Source organism: Periplaneta americana, chromosome 2 (assembly GCF_040183065.1).
Source record: "Periplaneta americana isolate PAMFEO1 chromosome 2, P.americana_PAMFEO1_priV1, whole genome shotgun sequence".
NCBI lineage: Eukaryota > Metazoa > Arthropoda > Insecta > Blattodea > Blattidae > Periplaneta > Periplaneta americana.
The window spans coordinates 74,201,730-74,228,552 of record NC_091118.1 but is presented as its reverse complement, the minus strand read 5'-3'; the positions used below and the strand labels follow the sequence as shown (position 1 = coordinate 74,228,552).

Below are 26,823 nucleotides of genomic sequence, written 5' to 3'. Positions count from 1 at the left end.
CTACCTCCTAGCAGCAAACTACGACACAACAACTATGAGTACGGGTTTTTACTTAAAAGAAATGTGAAGAGTTTCTCTCTCTCTCTGTCAGTGTAAGAATTACCATTATCTGTCATGTAGTTTATTTTTTGGTGATTTATAAAATGTTTCACGGACTTATGAATGACTTTGTATATGTCATCTTCATTACTCTTATTTTTTATCCTTATGTTTTTAGGGTCCTGAAATAAGACTAGTTCGTCCTCGTGTGGCAGAGATAATCCGGCAGAGGATGGAGGTGCTCGCTAACAGACCCATGCACCGTGCCATTGTACGAGCCCAGAAGAAGACAATACAGCTAGCGAAAGACCGGGAACGGAGGGCCAGACGCCGAGCAAAGGAAACACCAATGGAACGATTGCAACGTCAAGCTAAGGACCGCGTGCGAAATGCCAGATACGAAGCAAGCTTGACACAGGAGAAGCGGCTGGAACGGCTGGCAAGAGCTAGGGAACGCCGAGCACTTGAGACAGAAGAAAAGAGACGTGAACGTCTCGCCAGGAGACAGCAAGCAAGGGAGAGGAAGCGGGAAGAGACAAAAGAAATGAGAATGAAATTGAGGGCTGTTTTTGCAAAACTCGCGTTATGTAAGAAATAAATTTTTACGGAAATCATTTTTGAAAGACATTTTTTTTTTTTTTTTTTTTTACAGACAGGAATATTTGTACAGGTTTTAACATGTTTTAACAGTTCTTCCATGTTCAAGTTGATTGTTTCTTGACAAGACAAAGGAACATGATCTTTTTAAATACTCGCTTCATGTCAGAATTGAAAATGAGTGTTTTCATGAACCAGAATGCTTTGTTATTTTCGTGGACACAGTACTGTTGATGACGACAACGATAGAATTAATGAATAATGGCCAGTGAAATGACACCAAGTATTACTATGAAATATTTATAGACTCTATACACATCAATTAAGCTTAATATAAAAATTTTGGGCATACATCTTATGAAATTATCCCTCTCATCATATTCACATAAACGGAAACCACAAACTGGTAGTCACTTCATTCAGCCGAAAAAAAATATATATATAATATACAGGGTGAGTCATAAGAGCGTGCTCTTGGATGAAAAATAAGAACAATTCCTTATATGAAAATTTGACAGAAAATGCTTATTTATTGGAGAAATGATCATACTTTGTTTTTGTTCCTTTTTTGTTGTGTCACAAGTAATGTTCGGAAGCTTGTCATTTAACGTTTACAAAAGGTGCACAATGTGTTCCCCTCCATTGTTTACGCATGGCTAAGCACGACATACACATGACTGCTGAGTTTGCTCAAACAACATGTTGACATCACGGATCAATGGGCTACATTTTCAACCTTATTACAATACCTCCTCTGCATCATTCACTGGTGTTGCATAGACGACAGCCTTCCAAGTGACCCCAAAGGTAAAAATCTAATGGGATGAGGTCGGATGATCTGGGTGGCCAGGGCACTGGACCACCGCGTCCATTCAAAGCAAAAACAATGTACTAATGTCTTGTCAATATGTTGTTTGTAAACAAACACTGGAACAAAATCAAAACAAAAACAACACAATAATATGAAAACGAAAGTCCCTATTATTCCAATAAATAAGCATTTTCCGTCAAATTTTCATATAAGAAATTGTTCTTATTTTTCATCATACATTTTCCAAACATACTTATGACTCACCCTGTATATATGTTATATAGAATAAAACAGAGACATCTTTAATAATTTACTTCGATGTGTATATTATTACTAGAAAAAAACGATTTCTGGCCCTGCATTATGACTGGAACCTTTGTTTTGCAAAGTCTTTGATATGGACACTCAGGTCGCAGTTTGAATAATAAGAAATTCGTTTGCTGCCTAGCAGTGGCCTATGATACCTGGTCATTAGCTCGATATGGAGCATAAAGTGTTGCTGAATTCCGGTCCTTTTAATTTCATTAACATCTCGCTATTATTCAGAACCTCAGTGATACTCAAATCAGACATTTCAATGGCAAACTGCAAGAGTATTATAAATTGGCGAGATATTATACAAATCCTATAATACGTACAATAAAGCAGCGCTGACAGTATCATTGTCAGTGTCTTCAACAATTTTATTTAATTCACACTTAATTGGAAAGTGTACTGAAATATCATTTATGTCTACAATTAATACCAAATTAAAACAATCTGTAACAGACAATAGCCATTTATTACATATGGCTTTTAAGGAACCCGGAGGTTCATTGCCGCCCTCACATAAGCCCGCCATCGGTCCCTATTCTGAGCAAGATTAATCCAGTCCCTACCATCATATCCAACCTCCCTCAAATCCCATCTAAGTCTCGGTCTCCTCAAAGATCTTTTTCCCTCTTGTCTCAACTAACACTCTATATGCATGTCTAGATTGCCCATACGTGCTACATGCCCTGTCCATCTCAAAGGTCTGGGTTTAATGTTCCTAATTATGTTATCACCTCTGATTGAGGTTCTGGCTGATATGTACATCTGTTATCAGGCACTACATCTCACTTGATGGTATGTATCAGAGGAAGAACAATTGTTTATATGTTTGTGAAGTTTGATTAGTGTAATATGTAGCTAATTGGCGATGTATGCAACAGAGGGGGAAAGGTATTGGCCACACTACCCATTAGTGGTGCCTTGTTGGTATCACTTGTGAGGTTCAGACCTGTCTTCAGACAGCTGACTAAACAACAACAATTATGTTAGGTGAAGAATACAATGCTTGCAGTTCTGCATTGTGTAACTTTCTCCATTCTCCTGTAACTTCATTCCTCTTAGCCCCAAATATTTCAATAGCCATTTATTACAAGACGAAATGGAAAGATTTCTTAAATTCACCAAATCCGCTCCGGTCCATTTCGAATCCTGCTTCATACTCAAACTTGGGAATGGAAACGTGAACGGTATTTCAATTCAACAGATTAAATAGCTTCTTAAGCAGCAATTTTTGGTGGAATTTTAGTCAATTACTGTTGTCTTCTTCTCATGTATTCTCTGTGAGTTGTCATGGTGTTCATACTCCGCACATGTACAATGGTCCCAAAGAAAATAGCCTACTGGAATTTTCTAAGTCTCAGAAAAGTGAATTTGCACATGCGCAGGTAGGCTTCAGCTCATTTCACACGAGAATTTCTTTTAAAAGAATTGTGTTTTAATAGTTCCAATCTAGATCTGCACTGATAAGGGGTAAATCATTCCTTTCCAACATTGTGTTGTAATAAAGCTGAATGGTGGTTAAAAAAAGAAAAACTGCCCGTTACAGTGGTTCGAAATGCCCCCTGTGGTAAACTTATTTACTTAAGGGCCATTCCATTGTCATGGGTGGGACATTTGCATTGTATGTTTTCTGCTCATGTGATAAATGAAACAATAGGAACAAAAGTGAAAAACCACTATGATATGCACTCTTGACATTAAAATCTTCCATATGTTATGAATTTTAAAGACATCTTTGCCTGAGTTTTAATATTATTCAATTTTGAAATCTTATCACAGTTGGGAGCAAAAATGCATGACACTTTATGAAGCTTTTTTAAAGTTCTGTGAAGTGCTTGGTAAAATAAATTCAAGAACTTCCAGAGTGATACAAGAGGAATTATACTTCTCTGTGGTCTGCATAAAAAAAGAACAATTTTATTACAGTTACACGCAAAATATAAATTATTAATTGTTATCACTGGTGGGATAGTCAAATGTCATAGGTGGGACATGGTGTGAATTATTTAATTTATCGTCTCTGATGTATGTCCAAAGGTCCACTGAACTCATATAAAATGTTGTTGTTGCTTTCTAATGCCAGGCGTTTGACAATAAAGTCATTTGACCTCTTGCACTCCAATATTTTTCAAAGATATTATCATGACTAGCCACTGAAGCACAGATTTTGAGATGTTCCGAATCCATTTCTTGGTTTGAGTTGCACAATGGGCAGTTAGGGGACTGATATATTCCAATTCTATGCAGGTGTTTGGCCAAACAATCATGGCCTGTTGCCAATCTAAATGCAGCTACAGACGATTTTCGTGGTAAATCGGGAATTAACTGTGGATTTTGATGCAGAGAGTTCCATTTTTTCCCTTGGGCTTGAGTTATCAAATTTTGTTTGTTGAAGTCTAAGTATGTAGATTTAATAAATCTCTTCACAGAGTAATACGTAGATTTAGTAACAGGTCTGTAAGTAGCAGTGCTGCCCTTCTTTGCTAAAGCATCCACATTCTCATTTCCCAGGATTCCACAATGGGATGGTATCCATTGGAATACAATTCTTTTATTGAGTGATATTAATTGAGAGAGCATTTTAATTATTTCTGCTGTTTGAGATGAAGGTGTGTGTTTAGAGACGATTGATAGAATAGCTGCTTTGGAGTCTGACAATATAACTGCATTCCTAAATTTATTGATGTGGCATAGAAGATTCCTGAGACATTCACTTATTGCAATGATTTCACCATCAAAACTTGTTGTTCCATATCCAAGAGATCTTAAAGTGAGAAGAGACAGCACGTAACACCTGCACCGGCACCTTGTTCTCTGGAGATCAAGGATCTGTCGGTGTATAAATGAAGCCAGTTTTGTGGAGGGTACCTAATATTAATTGTCTCTAAAGACAACTGTTTCAGTATTTCAGTGTTTACTTCTGATTTAAGTATTTCTTCTGTTAAATTTAGATTATAGTCTGTATTTAATAGAGTTAAAGGATTTGGTTTAATTTGTAAGTTTTCTTTTAAATTCGGGATATTGATTTTCTGTTTTAATTCTTGAACAATGGATATGAAACTTTTTTGAGTTTTCAATCTACAGAGAGGACTGTATGAATCCCAATTGTTTCCTGGTAATCTGATAAGTTTTTCATATTGAATCAGTGCTTTTTCTTCTATTGTCATTTTGATGCTCTTAATATTAGTGAGGAATCGAGGCCTAGGGGTTCATTTCCCTTTCCTTCCTCCTCTTTCTACTTTTCTGTTCCTAGTGCTGACCTGCTATGGCACTAAAATCGTCCTCCAGTGGCTTAAGGAGGGAAAGCTGGTGATCACAAAAATCTCCCAGCTAGGTCCAATGGACCCGTCGACCAACAGCAGGTGTGGTCCTCCAGACATTCTGGGGGTTGTGTGTGAATGAAGTAGCCACCAAAACGTTAAAATATGGTGTTCACTTAAATCGGCTACAACTTGCCATTTAACTCCAATATGAAATGAGTACCATTAAGGTAAAATTATCCGGAGGTAAAATAGTCCCCCAATCGGATCTCCGGGCGGGGACTACTTTAATGGTACAGAATCAACTAAACATCTTACAATGGAATGCTGGCGGTATAACATCATATAAAATGTAAATTCTCACATACCTATTTCATTACTGGTTGGGAAAGGACGCACACAATTTGCTCATATCTACATATATAATATGACACATCAGATTATGCACATTATTTTCATATCATCATCCTCATCTACATTACTGTGGCAGATGGCTGCATACTTATGCTTTGATATAAAGTCTTTCTAGTGTCACTATAAAATTCTATTAGCACAGATGATCCTGGGTTAAATTCATGAGTTGCTGATGCTGTTGGTCCTGCACTATGTTCTTGCACAGCCTGCAGGACCCGTAAGTAGGGGAAATATGGTGTCAGCCTCATTCCACTTCTATTGGGGATGATCGACTTCTGCGTAGAGTTGTTGACATTCTTTGCGTGTGGAAGATCCATCATTGGCGGCACTGTAATTTTCAAAAAGAATTGTAATAAAGTCATTGTATTTATAATGTGTTATGTCGTTTCAAGGTTTATGATTATGCTAGATTTTCTGTCGGTAGTTTCTTTGATATTTCTTTGTACCTAGCCTGCTTTAGATTTTGCAAAACTTTCCTCCTATCATCATCTACGGAAACATAAATTTGTAGCATTTAAGTAATGAATCTTGAAAGTTAATTTAAATGTCACTATCCATTTCAATACAAAATGAACACGAGTGATGTCCTTAATTTAACAGCATATAAATAAATAATCAGTATACAGTTCGTAATAATGAACTTACCTGAATGTTTGTCTATTCCATAATTCTTAACATGGGCATTGTTGATATGCCATTTAATATTGAAATGGCAAGTAGAAATAAATTGGATGGGGCACAGTAAACAAGCAATTCTTTTGTCTTCCTCAACAACAAAATAATTATATTCCCATTTCCTTTGGAAGTAGTATTTCTTCACAGGTTTAGATTTTGCCATGTTCCAGATCTCTTTAAACTGCAGTACGTGTATTGTACACCTGCTGCTGCAAATGTTGATATAATCGAGCGCAACTAGAACGCTATGACCACACTGCATAGTGGGCCAGACTGCGGTCAAAATGAGACAAAAGTATTTCGTCAGCTTTTTGACATGGATGAAAGGTAAAATTCATATCCATACTTAAAATAAGATACATTTCTTATAGAAAAAACTAATAATTACACATTTTAGTTATTTTACGTATAAGAAACCATCTTGCTATTCACTGTCACATTCCTCTGCACTGGTTGACTGCTGCTGCTGCTCCTCCTCCAGTTCCTCTGCCTCTGCAATTTGCTCTTCCTCTTCTTCATTTCCATTTCCACCACTTCGAGACTGCAGTGAGCTTTTCGCCTCGTCAGGGAGAGTACTGGAAGGCTTTTCATGTGACCTTCTTAAACTAGAAATGAGAGGATCCGACAACACTAACGGATTTTTTTACTAAATCCGTCATTGTATTGATACGAGAGTTTTTTCTTGTATGATGTTCTCGGAACCTTTTAATGTCTTTGTTGCGAGCCTCCTGAGCTTCCTCCGATAATAGTCCTATAGGAAACATGGCTGAACTTATTATCTGAGATCTATGAATTAACACTTTGTGGACACTCGCAGGAAGGTGAAACCAGGGGTATTTCTGTACAAAGAGCTTTGCAGTTTCAAGTGCATAGTCATTAAAATGCTCACTATTTATATCTTTTCCACAAGAAATCACTTGAAGAATAACTGAGAAACGTCATACAATTTCTACATCAACTTCAGTTATTGTAGCAGCTAGTTGAGGATTAGCAAAAACCGGCACGCCGTATTGCCATCGTTTGAGGTACCACTCCCACCCAGTTTCTGTCTATCTATTATGAGTCCCATTTTGGCTCGAAAAGTTTTCTGGATTGATTCTTTTCGAAGCTTCATGATTTCATTATCTTTACCACGAGCTTGCCTTTCTTGAAATCGAGTCTTTAGGCCACATGAAGGAGACATTCTAAAAAAACGGATCCAAGCATGAAGAATCGACAATCCAAAAGAAAATGACTTGTGATCCACAGTTCTTTGTTGCACAGAATCTATATCATTCATATGCTTTGACGACGCTCCACAAATATGACACACTTGTGCAGATTTGTTTTCCATAACTGTATTACATACTTTACCATCAACCATGGTCATTTCCAGTTCATGCTTTATTTCAACTGCAATATTATTAAAGTCAACTACTGTTGATTGAATATTGTTTATTTGATTATTAATGCAGTCAAGTTCTTCTTTTATCAGATCACTTGTTTCATGTTTGAATTTAATGTTTATAGGTCTGCAATATTTAGTTGAAGATGGCCATGGATTTTCCCAGTACAAAGTGTTTGTTTTGTCATCTTTCTCACTATGCAGTAATAGTGGTACAAATGACACCAAGAAAATTTCACTATCAGTAAAAGAGTGTCCATCAGCAAGTTTCTGCTTAAATTCATTGTGGCCTGAGCTCCCATCACAACCCCATTTACTGAACAATGTCAGGTTATTCTGTTCAAAAAAATGAGACGGGATCATTTCTATGCTTCTAACAATTTGTTTAACTGTATGGTCGAGCAACCCTTGTAAGCTTATTTCAGCACTAACTTCAGTTATAGTAATACAATCTTTATCTGGGTAGCACTGAAGCTTAGCCTCACGTACACTATTATAGGTTGGGTATAAATCTGCCTTTCTACATTTGGCTCCAAGTCTCAGAATAGAATACTGGTGTTTAGACAGCTTAGTATCTGTTATAAGTGCTAAGGCTTCATTGCTTGTATATTTTTTTATGCTTTCAGAGGAAGTTTTTTTGTAGGAAGTTAATATTTTTGTTGCTCGAATAGGGGTACTCATTGCACTTTCAATTAATTTGGCTGCATCAGTTTTTCTCAGAACTTTTTAGACTTAATTGAGTGGCGAATACAAGCTCATCAGTACTACCTGATTTTCTGAGCTGTTCCGTCTTCCTTCTCTTTGATTTGATACTACTCTAGGAAACAGTTTTCTCAGATGGCCGAAAGAACTAACTGATATAGAACTGCTAGTATTTGATTCATCTTGAGGGCAAGAAATTTGGTAACAAGGAATTTCAAATTTCTTGCTTAACCAGTCACTGTATTTTGTCTCGAATCTTTCTTTCATACTGTGGCACTTTTTCCACCTTGTGTTAAAGTTATTATAATATGACTCTACTTTAGCTTTCAATTTTGAAAAGAAATCTTCAGAATAATTATTATCTATTCCTAATTCTGAAATTATGAAGTCATATATGCATTTCTTTTCATTTTTGTTTGACAGCAACACTTCGAAAAGTTCCTGACGTGAAAAGCGTCGCCCACCTGTAATAGCAATGAAAATTACAACGTCTCAGAAAAATGATTCCCTACAAGAAAGGGGCAAAAACGGCAAACTGAGATTTCAAATTTATACTCTGTAAGATATGACTGATAGCTCAAAGAAGAAACTGGCGTGAAGAAACGTGAAGGACATTTTTAAAAGTCTAAACATATCCATATAAATTAACTTCATAATCTCATTAGTGTCTGCTAAACTTAACACAATATATGTTATTATTAACGAACTTATTTTGTAAAAGGTTAATATGCAAATTGAAACTCACGGTCTGAAGTATTTATAGCTGCCATCATATCACTATTATCTTCAGTACACACTAAGAAAATCAACCTTTTATACACTGCCACACTTGCTGATGCAGCGCTCATGTATCATGTGTCGCTACAAATGTAACATTCAGGGCAGCCAACAGTAGACAAATAAAGTCCGTATGATGGTTTCAAGGTCACTTCTGTATTCTTTAACATCTCTACTTTCATCTCAGAGCATCAAAAAGATAATTATGAACATGTGATTTTTTTTTTACTTTTGTCTCATTTTTACCTGGTTCTGGCCCACTGTGCGCTGGTAGAAAAGGTGGGTGAGATAGAAGGGGTACGAAGACAGTCGCTCTGAGGAGCTACAGTTCGGAAGGTCTGTTCTTGCATTTCTCTTCAATCGTCATTTTCACATTTATTGTCTCTATCAGAGTCAGAATAGGGCTTAAATATCTCGTATTTCATTAGTTCTAATAGATATGTAAAACCAATAATCAAGTTATCAGATTCATAGAACTTGAAATAATGCTTTGACTGCAGTCAGATCAGTCTCGCAGTGTTCATTTTCTAAATCACAGCAAATGATCTCTCAAAGTTCAAATGGAATGGGAAGTTTAATACAGTAATACTGATTTACAGTACAAAATCTAGTTCAGGCCTGCAAGTTTCCACTACTCTCTTTAAACCGTAATTTCTTGATAAATGGTGAACTGATATCCATATTTCTTCATTCACGGATAACTTCAGTGTTTTCTCTTGCAAAGTCTTTAAAATTCGATGTAATATAAGATGTTTGAAAATTTTGGAATCAGGTTCACTTTGTCATGGGATGACCCATAGGCGAGTGTTCACAAGATTACAGAGTGGCTTAGAGTCAGAGCTTCGGCTCTGTAATCTTTTCACCTTGAGTTCGAATCCACGTTGTGACAGAATTACTTCTATTTTAATGCATTTATGCAGTATAATCGTATTAATTTAGTGATAATATTTAGCTTATTTAAGAACTCTCCAAATAATCCATATTTATGTCTGTTGGTTTAAGGCAGCAAATGGATTTTGGTTTCCAGGATTGAAAATGTAAAAGCCATAGTGGATATCCGATAAGCTATAGTCTTATTAAATCAAACACAAGAGTCCATCTATGCTTATCTATTTAGAGACAAATTAACTAAAATTTATTTGTACACATTTTTAAAAAATAACATTTAGTTAATTTGTCTCTAAATAGATAAGCATAGACGGACCCTTGTATTTGACTTAATAAAAAAAACTTCCAGGATTGAGTTCAGTAAATTAATTATTGTCTGTTAGACTTCCTCTGATTGAGGTTCTGGCTGATATGTACATCTATTATCAGGCAGTATATCTTACTTGACGATATGTGTCAGAGGAAGAACAATTATTGTATGTATGCATCTGACTAGTGTAATATGTAGCTAGTCAATGATGTATGCAGTGGAGGAAGAAAGGAACTGGCTCCTACCCCATTATCTCCTGGTCTAGTTTCCTCATAAGTGGTGCTTTCTTGGTATCTCTTGTGAGATTCAGACATGTCTTTGGACAGTTGACTAAACAAAAAAAAATGTTCCCTACATCTTAATACAATTTAATTTACGTCATTAAGCAGTGTGAAATAACATGTTTCAAACTAAACTATTCACGACCAAATTTTATGTTGCATATATTTGCATATTTCCAGAATGGATTCCGAAAAGGAAGATCATGTTGTGACAGCTATTTCACCATGAAGATTTTAATTGAAAAGCACAGAGAATTTAATATTCCAACCCACTTAGCTTTTATTGGTTTCATAAAAGCTTTTGATAGAGTTGATAGAAATAAACTTTTAGAGATTTTACGCTATGATAATGTGCCAAACCAAATCATTCTCTCCATTTATAATTTATATCAACAAAATGAAATTGCCATAAGAACTGAACGCGGAACTACTAGCTGGACTTCCATCAACCAAGGTGTTAGACAAGGGTGCGGTCTTTCCCCTCTGTTGTTTATTATATATATGAACCATATTTTATACATTTGGAGGCAAAGTCATCATGCTGGAATTCAAATTAATCGAAACACAGTTCTCGATACACTAATGTTTGCCGACGATCAGGTTATTATCGCTAAAACAGAGGATGCTTTACAAAGAGCCATTTATAATTTGCAAATAATCGCCTCTGATTTCAATATGGAAATCTCAAAAGAGAAAACAAAAGTCATGGTATTTTCGGGAGAGAACCCAATTCCAAGTAAGATCATGATAAATAATACTTTAATTGAACGTGTTAACTCATTTAACTATTTAGGTTATAACCTCTCTTACATCACTGATGAAGATATGTCAAACAAAATATCTAAATTTATAAAAATCACTGGCGTCATTAATGCCGTCTTCAAATCCTCCCATGTTCAGAAACATACAAGGCTAAAGGTATATAAAACACTAGCTCGACCGGTCCTCACTTACGGTAGCGAGGCATGGACAATCAGAAAAGCTGATGAGCAAAGGCTGACGACAGCGGAAATGAGGTTCATGAGACGAACAGCGGGATGCTCTTTGCTGGAACACCGTAAAAATGTGGACATATTGCAGGAACTCAAAATGGATCCTATAGTTAATTCTGTTCAACAATATCGACTTCAGTGGAAAAAACATGTTGAAAGGATGGATCGCACTAGATGGCCTAAACAGATTCTTACTTATGTACCAAGAGGAAAGAGGAAATTGGGAAGACCACGAAAGCGCTGGCATGAGACCGTAACAGATCCTGTAGGGTCTAATACGTGAGGGATATGATGATGATGATTTGCATATTTTGTTTTTTTTTATATATAAATGCATAATATTTCATGATATATTATTGTGGCATATTTTTACGTTTAAGCTCATTAAATCTGATTTTATGTTGCATAAAAATGCATACTTTAGATTTTTAAAAATTAAAGCACCATATTCTCTTTTTGGAAACTGGTATTGAGTGAAATTATTATAATTATTTTTACCAGAAAAGTATTGAAAGTTTCGCGGCACACCTAGCATATCTCACAGCATAGTAGTGTGCCGCTCTCAACAATAAATGTAAGTTTAATCACATCTAGTTTGACCTATAATTTATTACATTTATTGCTTATTATTATTATTTATTAGTGATATCAAGAAATATGGGATTTTATTAGTGCATATTTAGTAAGTTTTTAAGGCATAAACTTCCTGGTCCTACATGATGTTTAAAGCAATGATATACAGTAAGCTAATAGTCAAACAATAAGAAGACTTAAAAGGACCAGTGCTCTTGACCTTCCATTCATTTTTACTACAGCTATTTGAAACATTGTAGAGATGAATGAAACTATCACTATGAAATGTAGAACTTAGGGTTAGTGTAAGAAAAACACAATCATGGACATTAAAAAAGGAAAAATGTACACTTGTAGAACTATTCATTATTCGAGCTATTGAAATATCTGTGACTTACAGAACACTTTTTATGTCTAGGACTTGTTTCCTTTATAAAATAATTCTATGTCATGTTGTGGAAAGTACCGGTAGTAATATTTTCGTTATTGCTTTAATTGCTACATTATTAAAGAAAACAATGCTGTGATACATTTCTCTTAACATATCCTGCTATACAGACGTTAAAAAATACTGTCAATAACTTATTACCTTCTAGGCCTGCTCATCAAGATCAACAACAACAGTTGTTAGCCATGACAGAATGTTCTGGTAGAAGTACTGATGTTCGTCTGGGATACACTGCACTATTTTCCCAACATCTGCTATCTTCTTATTGTTGACTGGGACACCGGCTATATCATACACTTTTTTTGGAAGGCAGATCTGGACTCGCATTACTTTTTGCCAACTTGAAAGAATGCTGTTTAATGCTGTCAATGTACTCACATGCTTCGATGTAGCCAAAATGTTCATCATAGATTAGATGCTTATACTTTGAAAGAGTCAGCCCAGGTTCACAATGAGGACTGCCAGGATGAGGAAGAGCTTTGGTTGTTTCCTTGAAATATATCTGCCACCATGTTTTTAAATCCATAACATCTTCAGACGTTACTATTGTTGCCACGAAAGAGTTTGGGCATTTCCTAGCTGATAATATTAGTGAAATATATTCAAGTGGAGTATACATTCAATCATGACATCGAAAGACACTCTTTATGAGACCAAAATCGCAGTCACATGGTAAGAAAGAGTGTCCTCTTTCAGGAAAGTATTTGTGTATAATATGGAATTTTCTGTCATTGTTAATGACAATAAAAATCGCTCAACTGTGTGATTTCTGTTTTGTCCACCACAAGTATCGCTGAACACATAAAGTGTCTTCACAGTTGGTGGAAGCTGATGAAAGTAATCTTGCAAAAAGGTACAAACTTCATCTGGTCCTCTTTTGGCCTGACCTTCATGATATATAAAGAAGTGTGCATTGTCTGACTTTATACCATGTATGCAAAATAAATAAAGTCATAGTTTTTGGAGATAAAACATTTCCTGTACAAGCAAAGCTGGACGTTGGATATTCTGCATGTAATCCCAAACTATAGCTGCAACACTATCATCTTCTTGGCAATTTTTTTTACTTCCTCTAATTTATTTTAAAACTAGCTGCTCTTCTTTTATGAATCACTAATTCCGCAACTGCAACCCTTTTAGCATTTTCATTCAGTGATGTAGATTTGATTTTTACTTTTAAATCCTCACACTTCGAACACACATCCACCTGAGGACGACCAAATCTAAATCCATAGTTTTCATTGTAATACTTCAGATAGTACTCATACTTCACACTATTAGCTAAATCTCTGTTCTCTGCACAGAAGTGCTGATATATCCTTTTAACATTAAGTTGTAGGTCTAGGTATCTGAGAGGTTTGTTTGAGTAATGTGTTTTGTGTCTAGGAAATGCCCTGATGTGTTGATCTATTTTACGAATTGCTGTTTCAGGTACTGCATTGCCACGATTTACATGCTTCCCATGATTATCAAGAGGAGATTTTTCTTAAAGTATAAGAGACATTAAGCGGTAGACAGATTTCCCAGAGACAGCATACAAGTTCAGAAATCCTTGTTTATAAACACGAACTCTTCTAGAACCTAATAGCACATGAAATATGAATGATGATCTTCTTGTCTATGTACTGTCTTCTTTTCGTGGTCTTTTTCTCTGTACTGGTTTGCTCTCTATCAGTCCCATTAGAAAGGCATCTTGTTCATTTTTTGTAGATCCATTAAGTCTCTGTGATAAAATAACTATTTTATCAAAATCAGAAAATGTATTTGTGCACTTCAACTGGCAACTACAATTAGGACCCGGTTTATTGCTGTTCATAACCTTACCCTTTTCAGTAACATACTCCTTCCCAGCTAAGCGAGACCTTTTTCTCTTTGCATGAGTATAATCCTCAGTTTTTCGAACTCCTTTTTTCTGATTCTTTCTTGGAGATTCGCCTTCAGAACCATCCATTATAAGCAGCACAAAAATAACTAATAATGTTGTAATATTTACTACAGGCAGCTATCAAAATAAACAATATTACAGTATCACCAACATACTCTATTAATCAAGTAAATAAATCTTACCAACACAAAAATAAAACAAATAATGAGTAATCAATGCTATCTGTTTTTTGAAAATGATAACTAGTCCAGGACTTATTTCTCTTATAAAAACAGTGAGTTTTTTAACCTGCTACTACAAGCACAGTTCATGCAAGAAAACTTTCTCTTTTACACCAATAGAAGCTGAAGGACTAAGAAACAAAACATATATCTTAACTCATTTTAGCAAAATTGTGGACTTGTTTCCCTTTTCAAATCACCGATTCAAATCTTCTCTGAATTTCATCTTTTAATTCATAATCCATGGCGCAACAGCCCGTGAAGGGCCTAGACTGACCTGCCGGCTGCTGGCCTCACGCCCACATGTCGAAACAGAGGTGGACGATCATCTAACCAGAATGGAGGTATAGCTGGTATTCGCAACCGGATTTTGCTACCTATTGTAGGCAGGATGCCTTAGACCACGACACCACGGCACAGGACTTTAATTCATTATTATGTCTTAATAACGAACCAAGATATACAAATTCTTGAAACATAATATATCCTCCAATTAGTATTTTATTCCTTTTGTTGTTGGTAATATTCTGAGGTTCATAGCTTCTAGAAATTTTCTTGTAATTAGATTTTTTGACATTGGTCTTGAATCCCAGTGCCTTAGTTTGCGCATCTAATGCTATTAATGTTTCCTCTACATCTTTTAACTTTCTTCCAGTAATGGCATCATCGGCAAAAACTAGAATTTGGCTACACTTATTGAATATGGATCCTTTTGTTTGTATTTTCCCCTTTTGAATTGCTATTTCTAGTGCCATGTTAAATAATAGTGGGGCCATGGCATCACCTTGTCTTACCCCCTTCTCCAGTTTAATTTTATTAGACAGATGTTTTTCCTCTTTTAATAATAGCCTGAGTTTCATTATATAACATCGTACACAGTTCCACTAGTTTTTTTTTTTGGTATTCCAAGCCTTCACGTGGGTTCCCATATCTTGACCATCTGTAGATTATTGTATGCTGCTTCATAATCCAGGAAAAGATGATGTATAACTAAGTGATTCTCCAAACATTTTTCGTTTATTTGTTTCATTGTATACAACTGATCTACAGTTGATCTCCCTTTCCTGAAGCTACACTGGTAATCCCCAATGATTGCTTCCATGTACCCTTCCATTCTATTATATATAACATTAGTTAGAATTTTATATACCGTGCTCAGCAAAGTAATAGCTCTGTAATTAGAGCATATCATATTATCCCCTTTTTTATATATGGGATTGATCAATCCAATTTTCTAATCTTCAGGAATATTTTCTGTTTCCCATATTATCGTTATAAGTTCCAAGATTTTGCCCTTTAGTTTCTTACCTCCTTTTTAATTAATTCTGCTGGTATGTTGTCAGCTCCTGGAGCTTTATTGTTCCTAAGTTTATTTATGGTCATATCTATGTCAATTTTATCTGGTGGGTCAACATACGGTTCAGCTGTGCTTAATATGTTATCGTTATCATATCCTTCCCTTCTATTCTCATTCTCATTACATCCATCCTCATCCTTAAAGTGTCGTTCATAATGTTTTTCCCATACTTTCATTGCTTGTGTCTCATTTCCTATTACTTCCCCTTGCTCGTCTCTAATCAATTTCGTCACTGATTTAAAATATCCTCGTCTACAAAAATTAACTTCCTGTAAAATTGCTTAACATTATGGTTGTTGTACTGTTGGTTTATATATGGAGTTTATCTTGTATGATCGCTCTTCTTTTTCTTTTTAAATACTCTGTTTACTTCTCTCCTTTTCTCCATGTATTCCATTTCATTTGCTCTGGTATACTTTCCTATCATTTTCTTGTATGCTAAGTTTTTCTCATTCAGCACTGCCTTACAGTCCTCATCAAACCATTAATTCCTTGTTGGTTTTCCTTCTTTCCCAGTACTTTTTTTCCACTGCATCATTGATACAGTTGTTAATTTGATTCCATAATTCCTGAGAATTTTTCCGATTCCTCTCCATCTCCTTAAGTCTTTCCTTTACATTTGCTGCATATCGTCGTTCCTGCAATAACTCCTTTGTGACATATTTATCGATTTTCAGATTTTTGCTCTATTAAATAACTTAAATAGTGATACAGCAAATAATAAAATCTCCTATATGTAATTATATTTCTTTGTTTCGAAAATGTAAGAATTCACAGTCTCCTATCTACTGCTGGCATAGGATGAATAGATGTGTTTTTTCTTCCTACTGAAAAATTGTATATGTTGCACATAGGAGTTATTACAGTAACAACGACGATATGTTTCACTTATTACCTCATCCTCCAGTTTCTCAATATCCCATTTAACCATTTCACTTCTTTTAGTTGGATTAAGTTAGTTTATTTTAACCCTCACTTTGGCTCTTACCAAATAGTGATCAGAACCTATCTCCACACCCCTTTAACTTCTTACATCATTAATTGATGCACTGTGTCTTCTGTCCACTAGTACATGATAGATTTGGTAAATGTCTGTTTGTCCAGTGAATTCCAAGTTCTTTTGTGGATATCTTTGTGTTTGAACCAAGTTTCTTCTACAGCCAGATCCATTCCATTAGCAAAATTGATCATCATTTTACCATTTTTATTGGTTTCCTCATGTAAACTGTGTTCCCCACAGGCTGGTTCTAAATATCTCTCTTTTCCCACCTTTACATTAAAGTCACCCATGATTATTTTTATGTCATATTTGGGTATTTTATCATACGCATTTTCTAGCTCCGTATAAAATTGCTCCTTTATTGTCTCACTCTTTTCTTCGGTTGGTGCATGGATCGACATTAAAGTATTATAAAACTTTGTTTTCACTCTAAATGCACATTCTCTCTCACTGATCAGTTGTAAATCTAAAATATTATTTAAAATTAATTTACTTACATAAAAACCAGTTCCAAATTGATGTTTGTTATTGTTATTTCCACTATAAAATAATGCATATTTGGGTTTGTGTATTACCCCATTGCCAGGCCATCTCATTTCTTGTACTGCGCATATATCTAATTTATATGACAAAAGTTGGTCACTCATTTCCTTCATGGCCCCAGGTTTGTATAGAGAACGAACGTTCCACATCGCGAATGACAAATCAATAGTCCTTGATCTTTTCCGGGTCTGATTTCATGTTTTCCGTCCTTAATCTGTGGCTCATTATGTTTTCTAACGGTATTGATTTTACAGGGTGGGTTGTTAGCCGCACACCCAACCTCCAACCTGGAGGGCCAGGTCATTTTTAATCGGGATTTCCGTTCCCTAAACCATCTGTCTTCACCACGACTTCGGAGCCTGGTTTGCCCCTCTCTAAAATGAGGTGCCTCTTCCGTTCCTTCTTCCATTGGGAGTTCTTGTCTCCTCTTCCACCTTCATGACTGTTGAGCATCCTCCTCGCCTCAGTTGATCCGCAAGTGTTTATTTGGCTAAGCCTTATTCACATCTGTCCTATATATCTATAGGAACTTCCCCTATCAGCCATTGGGACATGCCATGTCGAAGTTGAGGCCCCCTCCTGATGTCTCATGCAGAGTTAAGTCTAGGCCTTACTTAATTCAGTCCCAAACCCTTGCATGAGCTGACCAGGCATGGAATATTTTTATTTAGTATTTGTTAAAATATTGAAACTAAATAGTTTTTTAAATCTACAGAGCTCATACTGAAATTGGATATTGTCAAAATATTCAAGAATCTTCAGAATATTATGACAACTTTTACTGGACTCGTACAAAGGAAGAGTTGATATGTGTGGAATTCATATCACTTGTGCCATAGCGAATGCTTGTGCTTGTGTTCAAGTCAACGCAGTATATTTTTGTATATAAGTATTATGAACATACTTGACAATAATTATTCTTTCTTTTTCCTCTCTCTTTTTCTCGAAAATCAAGCTGTGCGCAAGATTTTTAAAAGAAGAGGGATTTTGAAGAGGGAAAACTTTTTTCATAAAGTTGTTTATAATATAGTTTTTATTAAATTGTTAATTACAATATTATGGTTTCCAGTATTGTGTGTACCACCATTATTGTATATCACACTGAAATATTTATTTCCAAAAGAGAGAGAGGGTTATACCCCCAAATCCCACCCTTGTGCACAGTCTTGAAATGGTAGACGGATATGTAAACTATGATGTATGAAACTGGAACTCGTAAAGTTACAGCGCACTATCTCTTTCGTCATTGTATGGTTTATATTTTCTGAACAAAATGTCGAACATTATTAGTAATGTTATGCTCTTACTAAATCCACCTAGTGTTTCGGATTTCAAGTGACTAGGGAGTGATAACTCTGTTCCTGAAGGAAATCAGGGATTTCTAACTTTCTTTACATTCATAATGTGTTATTGTTGCACTTCTAAATAATTACAAAATATAAAAAAGCTGTATATATCTTTTCTAGATCATTCATTCCATTTTTGTTTATACTGTATACTGAAATTTATTGTATACATACTGTAAGCTATAAAGTTAATTTCCTATACTCGCTGCTGTGCACGATGCTGATGTGCATTATATCCCACAATGCATTGTGCATGTAAGCGAGACCATAGACGCCGACTCCAAAGGGTGAAGGAGTTTTCTGCCCTCTTAACTTACAGAGCAGGGGCCGTCGCTCCCCCCCCCCCCCACAAAAATTAATAGGGGTACTTCGCCCTCCAAATAATTCGAATAGAGATTCCTCATATAAAAAAAAATAATTAATTTGTTTGAAAGAAGAACTGGGACATAAGTCAAAAATGAAAAATAGTTATTTCAAATCCATAGGGAGGGCCAGCTGCCACAATGAACATGCTAGTGACGCAATTCACAATGCCCCCTCCCTTTTTTTCCTCCTGCTTTGAGATTGCTGAAACACATGATGCAACTGACTCCACTTCTTTGTCTATGATGCAGATTTTTTCAGTTCAGTTCAAATTTATCAACTATTGCGATTGAAAAATATTGATCATAAGCTGGGACCGGATTTTTATGTAATATCAAGGTGTGAAATATGTACATATTTATGTAAGAAAAATAAGCTGAATATGTACCAAAATATGTAAAATCATGAAAATATTTAACATCAATATCTGGCAGGTATAGGATAGGTAAGACTGCGCATAAAGCAACGGTAAGCAATGTGTAAGGCTAATTACATAATAATTAGTAATTACTAATTACTGTGACGCTCCAGCTCATTGATTTAAATATATTCTCACACGCTTTATACATTTTTAATGTTCTGCAATTGCTGTTAATTGCAATAAAATAAACATTTTACTGACCACTGATTTAAGGCATGAAGTCATAAAAATTAACATCGCTACTATTCATGTTATACTTTCATTTTGTATTGTTTTTACTGGAAACATTTGTAATTGCAACATTTCAGTTATTTTACATATTTGATGTGCAGTAAAGTACCAGATATTTTTCGAGGTTCTCAGGAGTCATATTATGTCGCTGGTCTGTCAATATGCGCTTATATTTCCACATCACAGGATGTTGCCAAAGCAAACTTCAACAGATGGAATTTCCCTGGAACGGTATCGGCAGGAGGATCTTGAAGTTCTCCATTGAGGATTCTGCAGACTGCAAAGAAAGTTGAGTATCCTGGATTCCTGTCCATAACTGCTTGGAACTTATCCAACACTTTTTGTCCAACATCTCCCCGCACTACAGTAAGTCTCTTTTTGATATCCTCCACAATATCAAGTGACTCTTGTAGCGGAAGTACCTGAGTCTCTAACTTCTTTATACTGTCAGGAATAAAACTGAAGTTTCCATGAATGTAAGCAATGGAGCTTTCCACGTTTGACTCACTGAAGAAATCTTGCGATTCACGCACACAAATTGCCGATTCTTTTGGAAATGAGTTTACTATAGATCTTACGGCTTCAAAATTGTCATTATAAAACTTCCTCAAGCCAAGTGCCCCACCTTGTTAGAACTGGTTCAGAGGGTAAGGGGTATTGGTTAATTGATTTCTGTAGCACTACACACGCAGTGGGGTTTTAAGAAACACTTTCTTTGTTGTGGAAATGAGCTTATTTACTTGAGGAAAGTTATTTCGCACTTCTTCGACAACTCATTGAAATCCATGCGCTACACAGGTGAAATGGACCAAGTTGGAATAGAATACTTTTAATGCAGCGGCCGCTTTCAGCATGTATGCAGCTGCATCAGAGTATAATACAAGCACCTTTTCCTCTTGAACTCCCTCGGGTCATAGCACCTAAGTCCAGCATTTACAAACCATGCCACAGTTTCGTGATTGGTATGTTCCAAAACTTTTGAGCAGATCAAGAATGGTCTGGAAGCTTCTTCCAGGTCGAGTTTTCCAACAATGAGATTGGCAATGTAGCGACCAGTCACATCTGTTGTTTCGTCAACTGCTATCCAAATGTGGAAATTGCCAATGTTCACATGCACCTCCTGCAGACTCTCTTGATAATATAAATCCAGATAGTTCTTTCTAAGTGTCGATTCATCTGGGATATGTCGACCGCAGTACTTTTCTAGCAAAGAGCGATACTAAGGAACGTGAAGCTTGTACCATGGAATATTTTCAGCTGTTAGAGCATGACACATGCTTTGAAGAACTCACTTTTTCCATTAGAAGATTGTTGTATTTGAGTAAGTAATACTTGTTTTTTTGAAGAGTGTAGTTTTTTTGTTCTTAATATGTAAAGCACTTCTTATATGTTGCTCCAGTTGTGATTTCATAGAGCACCCGACTTTTTACTGCACACTTGACACATTACTATTTTTCCATCTGTAGTGAAAGCTTCGTCCATCGCATTCCATGATTTTATTTTTGTCATTAGAGTTGAAGATACAGGGGCCATTTTAGTTAGTTAAAAGCAGTAGATAAACTCACTTGCACTTTATATGTAAATACTAAAACTAGAGAACGGAGTGAAATGAATGACACAACAGTACTGCAAGCACTGTTTTGCTTTACTGGATTAGGAGAAAATAAGAGGAGATGTGGGACACATGCATTTTAGCTGCTCCCTGTAAGAAACAAAGTATCTACTGAACCTCAAACTATAGGCATTTACAAATTGTTGTTTGAAAAGTGACATTCCTGTCTCATTCAGAAGGGTAGGATTATTCCAGCCGAGAACCATACTTTCTAATTGCTCGGAAAATCCCATTTCCATGTAGGTCTACTAAATTTAAAATAAAGAGGTCAAGCAATAACCTGAAAGTCTCATGTCAGACTTGACACGGGTTTTCCCTGGAAGGAATAGGAAGAAATTGGTTGCAAATTGCATGGGAACAGCTTGTTAAGACGTGTGCAGAACAGTTATAGTTCGAGACAAATCATGCCATCCTCGTCCCACTTCACTGCATGAAGTTAACGCTACTTTCTGAGTGATTTTTACAATACAATGTAGTTGTATGGGAAAGGTTGCCTTTTGTTCACTCATATTTACAGTGGGCGGTATGGGTTGAGTGCTCTACTACTTTCTGGAACTAAGGATGTTATGTTTCGTCCCGAAATATATCCTTTCTTGGATAGGTAAAAAGGCTTTTTAAATCTGTGTGTTTCAAATTGTAAACTTCCCCAGCAGAAGTTTTTTCTTTCCTTTTAAAGAAGTAAAAATAGATAAAAACCCTAAATATGTAGATTTATGTAATACCAACCTATAATATGTAATGTGGGGTAAATATGTAGTATCAAGTTTTAATATATTAATGGAAATTACAAGATTCGCAAAGATTTGTTATTTATATACGGTTAGGTTGAAAGGAATATAATATGTAATTACATAAAAATCCGGTCCCTAGTCATAAGTATTGCCAAGTGAAAATAAACATATGGAATTAACAGTTCAAATTAACGATGTATTCATCTTTATTTTTTCCTAATATCAATTAACAAATTATTAATGTTCAACATTAATCATAAACAATTAAATTTGTTTCAAAATTTAAAAGTAACTGTAATCAACTTTCCAGTCCAGTAATTGTTTTTGTGATGATCATCATCGAGGATGTGTATTTGTTAAAGTGAGCAGTGATTGTGGTGTGACTATTGATAATGAATAAACTTTATAAAGAAAACTGTCCAAAATAAAATTGCAGTGAATGAAAACAGAATGATAAATCGGGTTGTAGTAGTGGCAGTGAAACTAATAGCTTATGTTCATCACTGCAAGGACCAGCAAAGGGTGAACAAAGCAGTGAAAGGGAATAGGTAGTGCATAAGGGCCGTAGTTTTCAACCATCTTGTGTTAAGCAATTTCCATGGGTACTATATGAAAAATCAGACTATATTATTTTCTGAAATATATGTATGGAAATTTTTTAGAAACAGCAATTAAAGTTTTCTGCTTTTCTCAGATTTTGTGCAGAATCTTACCCCCTCCCCCCTCTCAATATTTCAAAGAAGTCGGCACCTATGAGTGATATCGATGACAGAATTATTAGCCTATACTCATAGTTGTGTAAACAAAGTTAGCTTACATAAAGTATGTTTTACTTAGTTATAGAGTCTAAGTCAATCGTATCAACATTTGCATTGCATATAAGTATCAAATTTGTCAAGTATTTTACAGAACGACTCTTGTGAAACAGATTGCTGAACATATTTTTATGTATGTCAATCTCTGAAAATATATATTAAATTTTTCCTAATTTTAGAATTCATTTATAACTTTTCAGAATATACATAAAAATATTAACAATCTAGTATCTCTCTAGTAAGCAGTGAGTGGTTGTTGAATGTTTCTAAATACCATACAGAAAATAATTTCGATTGAATGTTGGAAGATTGTTAATGTTAAGAGTTGAAACAGTATACAAAATATTTATACATTAAAATTTTATATTTATAATGACCATATTGTGTATTTCACTTTTATAAAGCAAATGTTAATTGAATAAAGATTAGCACAATAATATTAATTTCTTCTAACATAGGTGTATAAATCCTAAACCCAATACCTACATGTTAAATGATTTTGAAACTCTTCCACTACGTGACACGTATTTAATTTCATAATTTTCAGTAATTGCTGCAGATTAGATCGAGAGAAGTTAGGAAATCCATAATCATTATTAATTTCTGTCTATATCTTTTTTAATGTAGGCATTTCATTTCGAAAAGAGAATTGGTGGATTTTGGATATAATTGTTGATTTTGCCAAATCATCATACTTTCTAGAGAATGGATATTTATTGAGAATTTTGCCTGGACTTTTCAATATATTGTCTTTTTTTTTTTTTGCCTCTTTTCTAATTCTATATACAGTAGCTATTTCTACATCCATCTCCTTTCCTGCCATTATAGCAATCTGTTTGAGTCGACAAAGGACTTTCCTCGCAAAGCGAGTTAAACACATCAAGCATTTACTTCTTTACATCTTCTTTCACCACTTCTGGTTGGTTGATCAATCTCTTTTATGTTTTATATAAGCCTTTGTGTCTTTATCCTGCAGACACACTGTTTATTCACTATATACACTATACACTAACAAATAGGATATACATACATAGTATTCTGCACAAGGGCAGGTTCTTCACTGCAAACCCAGCATTCTCCAATCTTTCCTATTTTCTGCCTTTCTCTTAGTCTCCGCATATGATCCATATATCTTAATTTTGTCATCATCTGATATCTTCTTCTGCCCCAAACGTTTCTTCTGTTCACCATTCCTTCCAGTGCATCCTTCAGTAGGCAGTTTCTTCTCAGCCAGTGACCCGAACAATTCCTTTTTCTCTTTCTGATCAGTTCCAGCATCATTCTTTCTTCACCCACTCTTTCTAGCACAACTTCATTTCTCATTCTGTCTGTCCATTTCTCACACGCCATTCTTCTCCATATCCACATTTCAAATACTTCTAGTCGCTTCTGTTCACTTCATCATAATGTCCCTGTTTCTGTCCAGTACAATGCCACACTCCACACAAAGCACTTCAGTAGTCTCTTTCTTAGTTCTTTTTCCAGAGGTGCAGAAGATGCTCCTTTTTCTGTTAAAAGCTTCCTTTGGCATTGCTATCCTCCTTTTGACTTCCTGGCAGCAGCTCATGTTACAACTTATAGTGCATCCCAAATATTTGAAGCTGACCACTTGTTCTACTGCCTCATTTCGAATTCGCGTGTTTACATTCTTTATTTCTCTCCCGATAACTGTGGTCTTCGTCTTATCTTCATTCCTTACTGCTCACAGCTGTCATTTAGATCCATTAGCATATCCCTTAGTATCATCTCCTCTTCTGCTAACAACGCCATGTAATCAACAACTCTTATGCACTTTATTCTTCTTATTCTTACTATAACCCTTCCCATGTTCTGAAAACAGTTCTTTACCAAATCCTCCAAGTAGATGTTGAAAAGGGCATCCTTGTCGTACTCCTCTCACTACTTCACTTCCTTCTGACATTTCTTGTCCTATTCTCATTTTGACTCGTATTACATAAATATTACTGACCAGCCTCCTCTCTTTCCCATTCACACCAATTTTCTTCTGAATCTCTGTAAGTTACTTCCAGTTCACTCTGTCAAATGCCTTTTCCAGATCCACAAATACTATATACACTTCTTTATTCTTCTCGAGGTATCCTTTTGCCAATTGTTCACAGCAGTCCAGTTGAATCTCTCGTATATTTTTCCTTCCTGAAGCCAAACTGCGTTTCTTCCAACTGTCCTTCCATCTTAGAATATAAACGTCAATTCAGTACTCGCAGGAGAATCTTCGTCGAGTGTGATATCAGGCTGATAGTCCTGAACTCGTTACATTTCTTGGAATTGTTTTTCTTCGGTATTGGAATCAACACTGTCTCTGTAAAATCTTCAGGCCATTCGCCTTTCTCATATATTTCATTGCATAATGACAGAATTTCCTTCATATCTTCACCCAAGTATTTCACTGCTTCAGCGGACATTCCATCAACTGTTGCTTCCCGAATCTTTATTTCCCTAAGCTCTAGTTCAACTTATTCTCTTAAAAAAGAACATCTTTTCTCGTCTTCTGTAGGTAAATCATGTGGACAATTTCCTGTCTCATTGGTATTGAGTGAAATTATTATAATTATTTTTACCAGAAAAGTTTTGAAAGTTTCGCGGCGCAGCTAGCGTATCTCACGATAAAGTAGTGTGCCATTGTCAACAGTAAATGTAAGTTTAATCGCATATAGTTTGACCTATAATTTTATTACATTTATTGCCTGTTATTATTATTATTATTATTATTATTATTTATTATTTATATCAATGAATATAGAATTTTATTAGTGCATAATTATTGGCATATTTTAAGGTTTTTGAAGACATACTTGCATACATATTTAGTAGGTTTTTATGGCATGAACTTCCTGGCCTTACATGATGTTCAAAGCACCGATATAAGTCACATATTCAGATGTCACGGTCATAGTTTTACAAGATACTTGAAAATACTGTTTCAGCTCATCTGTATTTGTGACTGGTTCTGTCATATCCGAAGCCAATGACAGGATAAAAACGTCACATCTTCTGCATAAAGTATCGGACTGGTTTGGGATTGGTAACTGCACATTAAATTAATAAATGTTTTCACAATATTTTACAGTCTCTTTAATAAATAACAATGTAGCATCCAATAAGTAATACAAATCTATAGATAACAATAATTATATTACAACACTGCAAATAAAAGAGAATAACCATATGAACAAAAAATGCTGTAAAAGAAGGCTACAACAATTCCCGTGGCGTAAAAAAACAAGTAAACAACAAAATGGCAGAAAAACTGTAACAGAAGATGGCTGTTACTATAATATTTTACTACTTAATTAACTTATTATTCCCACAACATGAATTTTACCAGCAATCGAAAAATATTGGGAATAAATTTGAATAAGGAACAAAAAAAAGTTTTCTTCCCATGCAGGATTCGAACCACGAAAGTCTTAGTTACCAGTCTATCGTGCTCTGGAGTGAACAAGGCTCTGAAATCAGCTACAAGGGTCAGTCCGGGTTTTTTTTGCCTGTACTGTACATGATCTTTACTGTACAAATTCTGGAGCATGTCATATACAAGGTCGGACATACTTATTTCCTGAATTGCAAGAAAGGGGAGGAAATAAACTTGAATGTTTAGATTGATACATGAAATATTAAACATGAAAAGCCTGAAATCCCATAAGGGCAACAGCGTCCTACAGGAGTGTAGGATGAGCTTAAAGTCTACTACACTTGGGGAGCCAGTCCAAGAGAGCTTACACTATACACTATACAAACTAAACACACAAACAAACTATATAAACACGAAAAACTGTACAGACTAAACACATAAATTATACAAACTAAACACCCA

At 35.4% G+C, this 26,823-nt stretch overlaps 1 protein-coding gene across 1 annotated transcript in view; it reads left to right on the top strand.

Moving 5' to 3' along the window:
• The window catches only part of LOC138694336 (trichohyalin-like), a 236,062-nt gene extending 212,633 nt beyond the window's left edge, over window positions 1–23,429 (top strand). Inside the window, exon 11 of the mRNA XM_069817954.1 lies at window positions 218–23,429. Coding sequence (XP_069674055.1) covers window positions 218–637 — 420 coding nt within the window. The 3' untranslated portion in view covers window positions 638–23,429. The remainder of the gene's footprint in view (window positions 1–217) is intronic.
• Window positions 23,430–26,823: the final 3,394 nt, after the last annotated feature.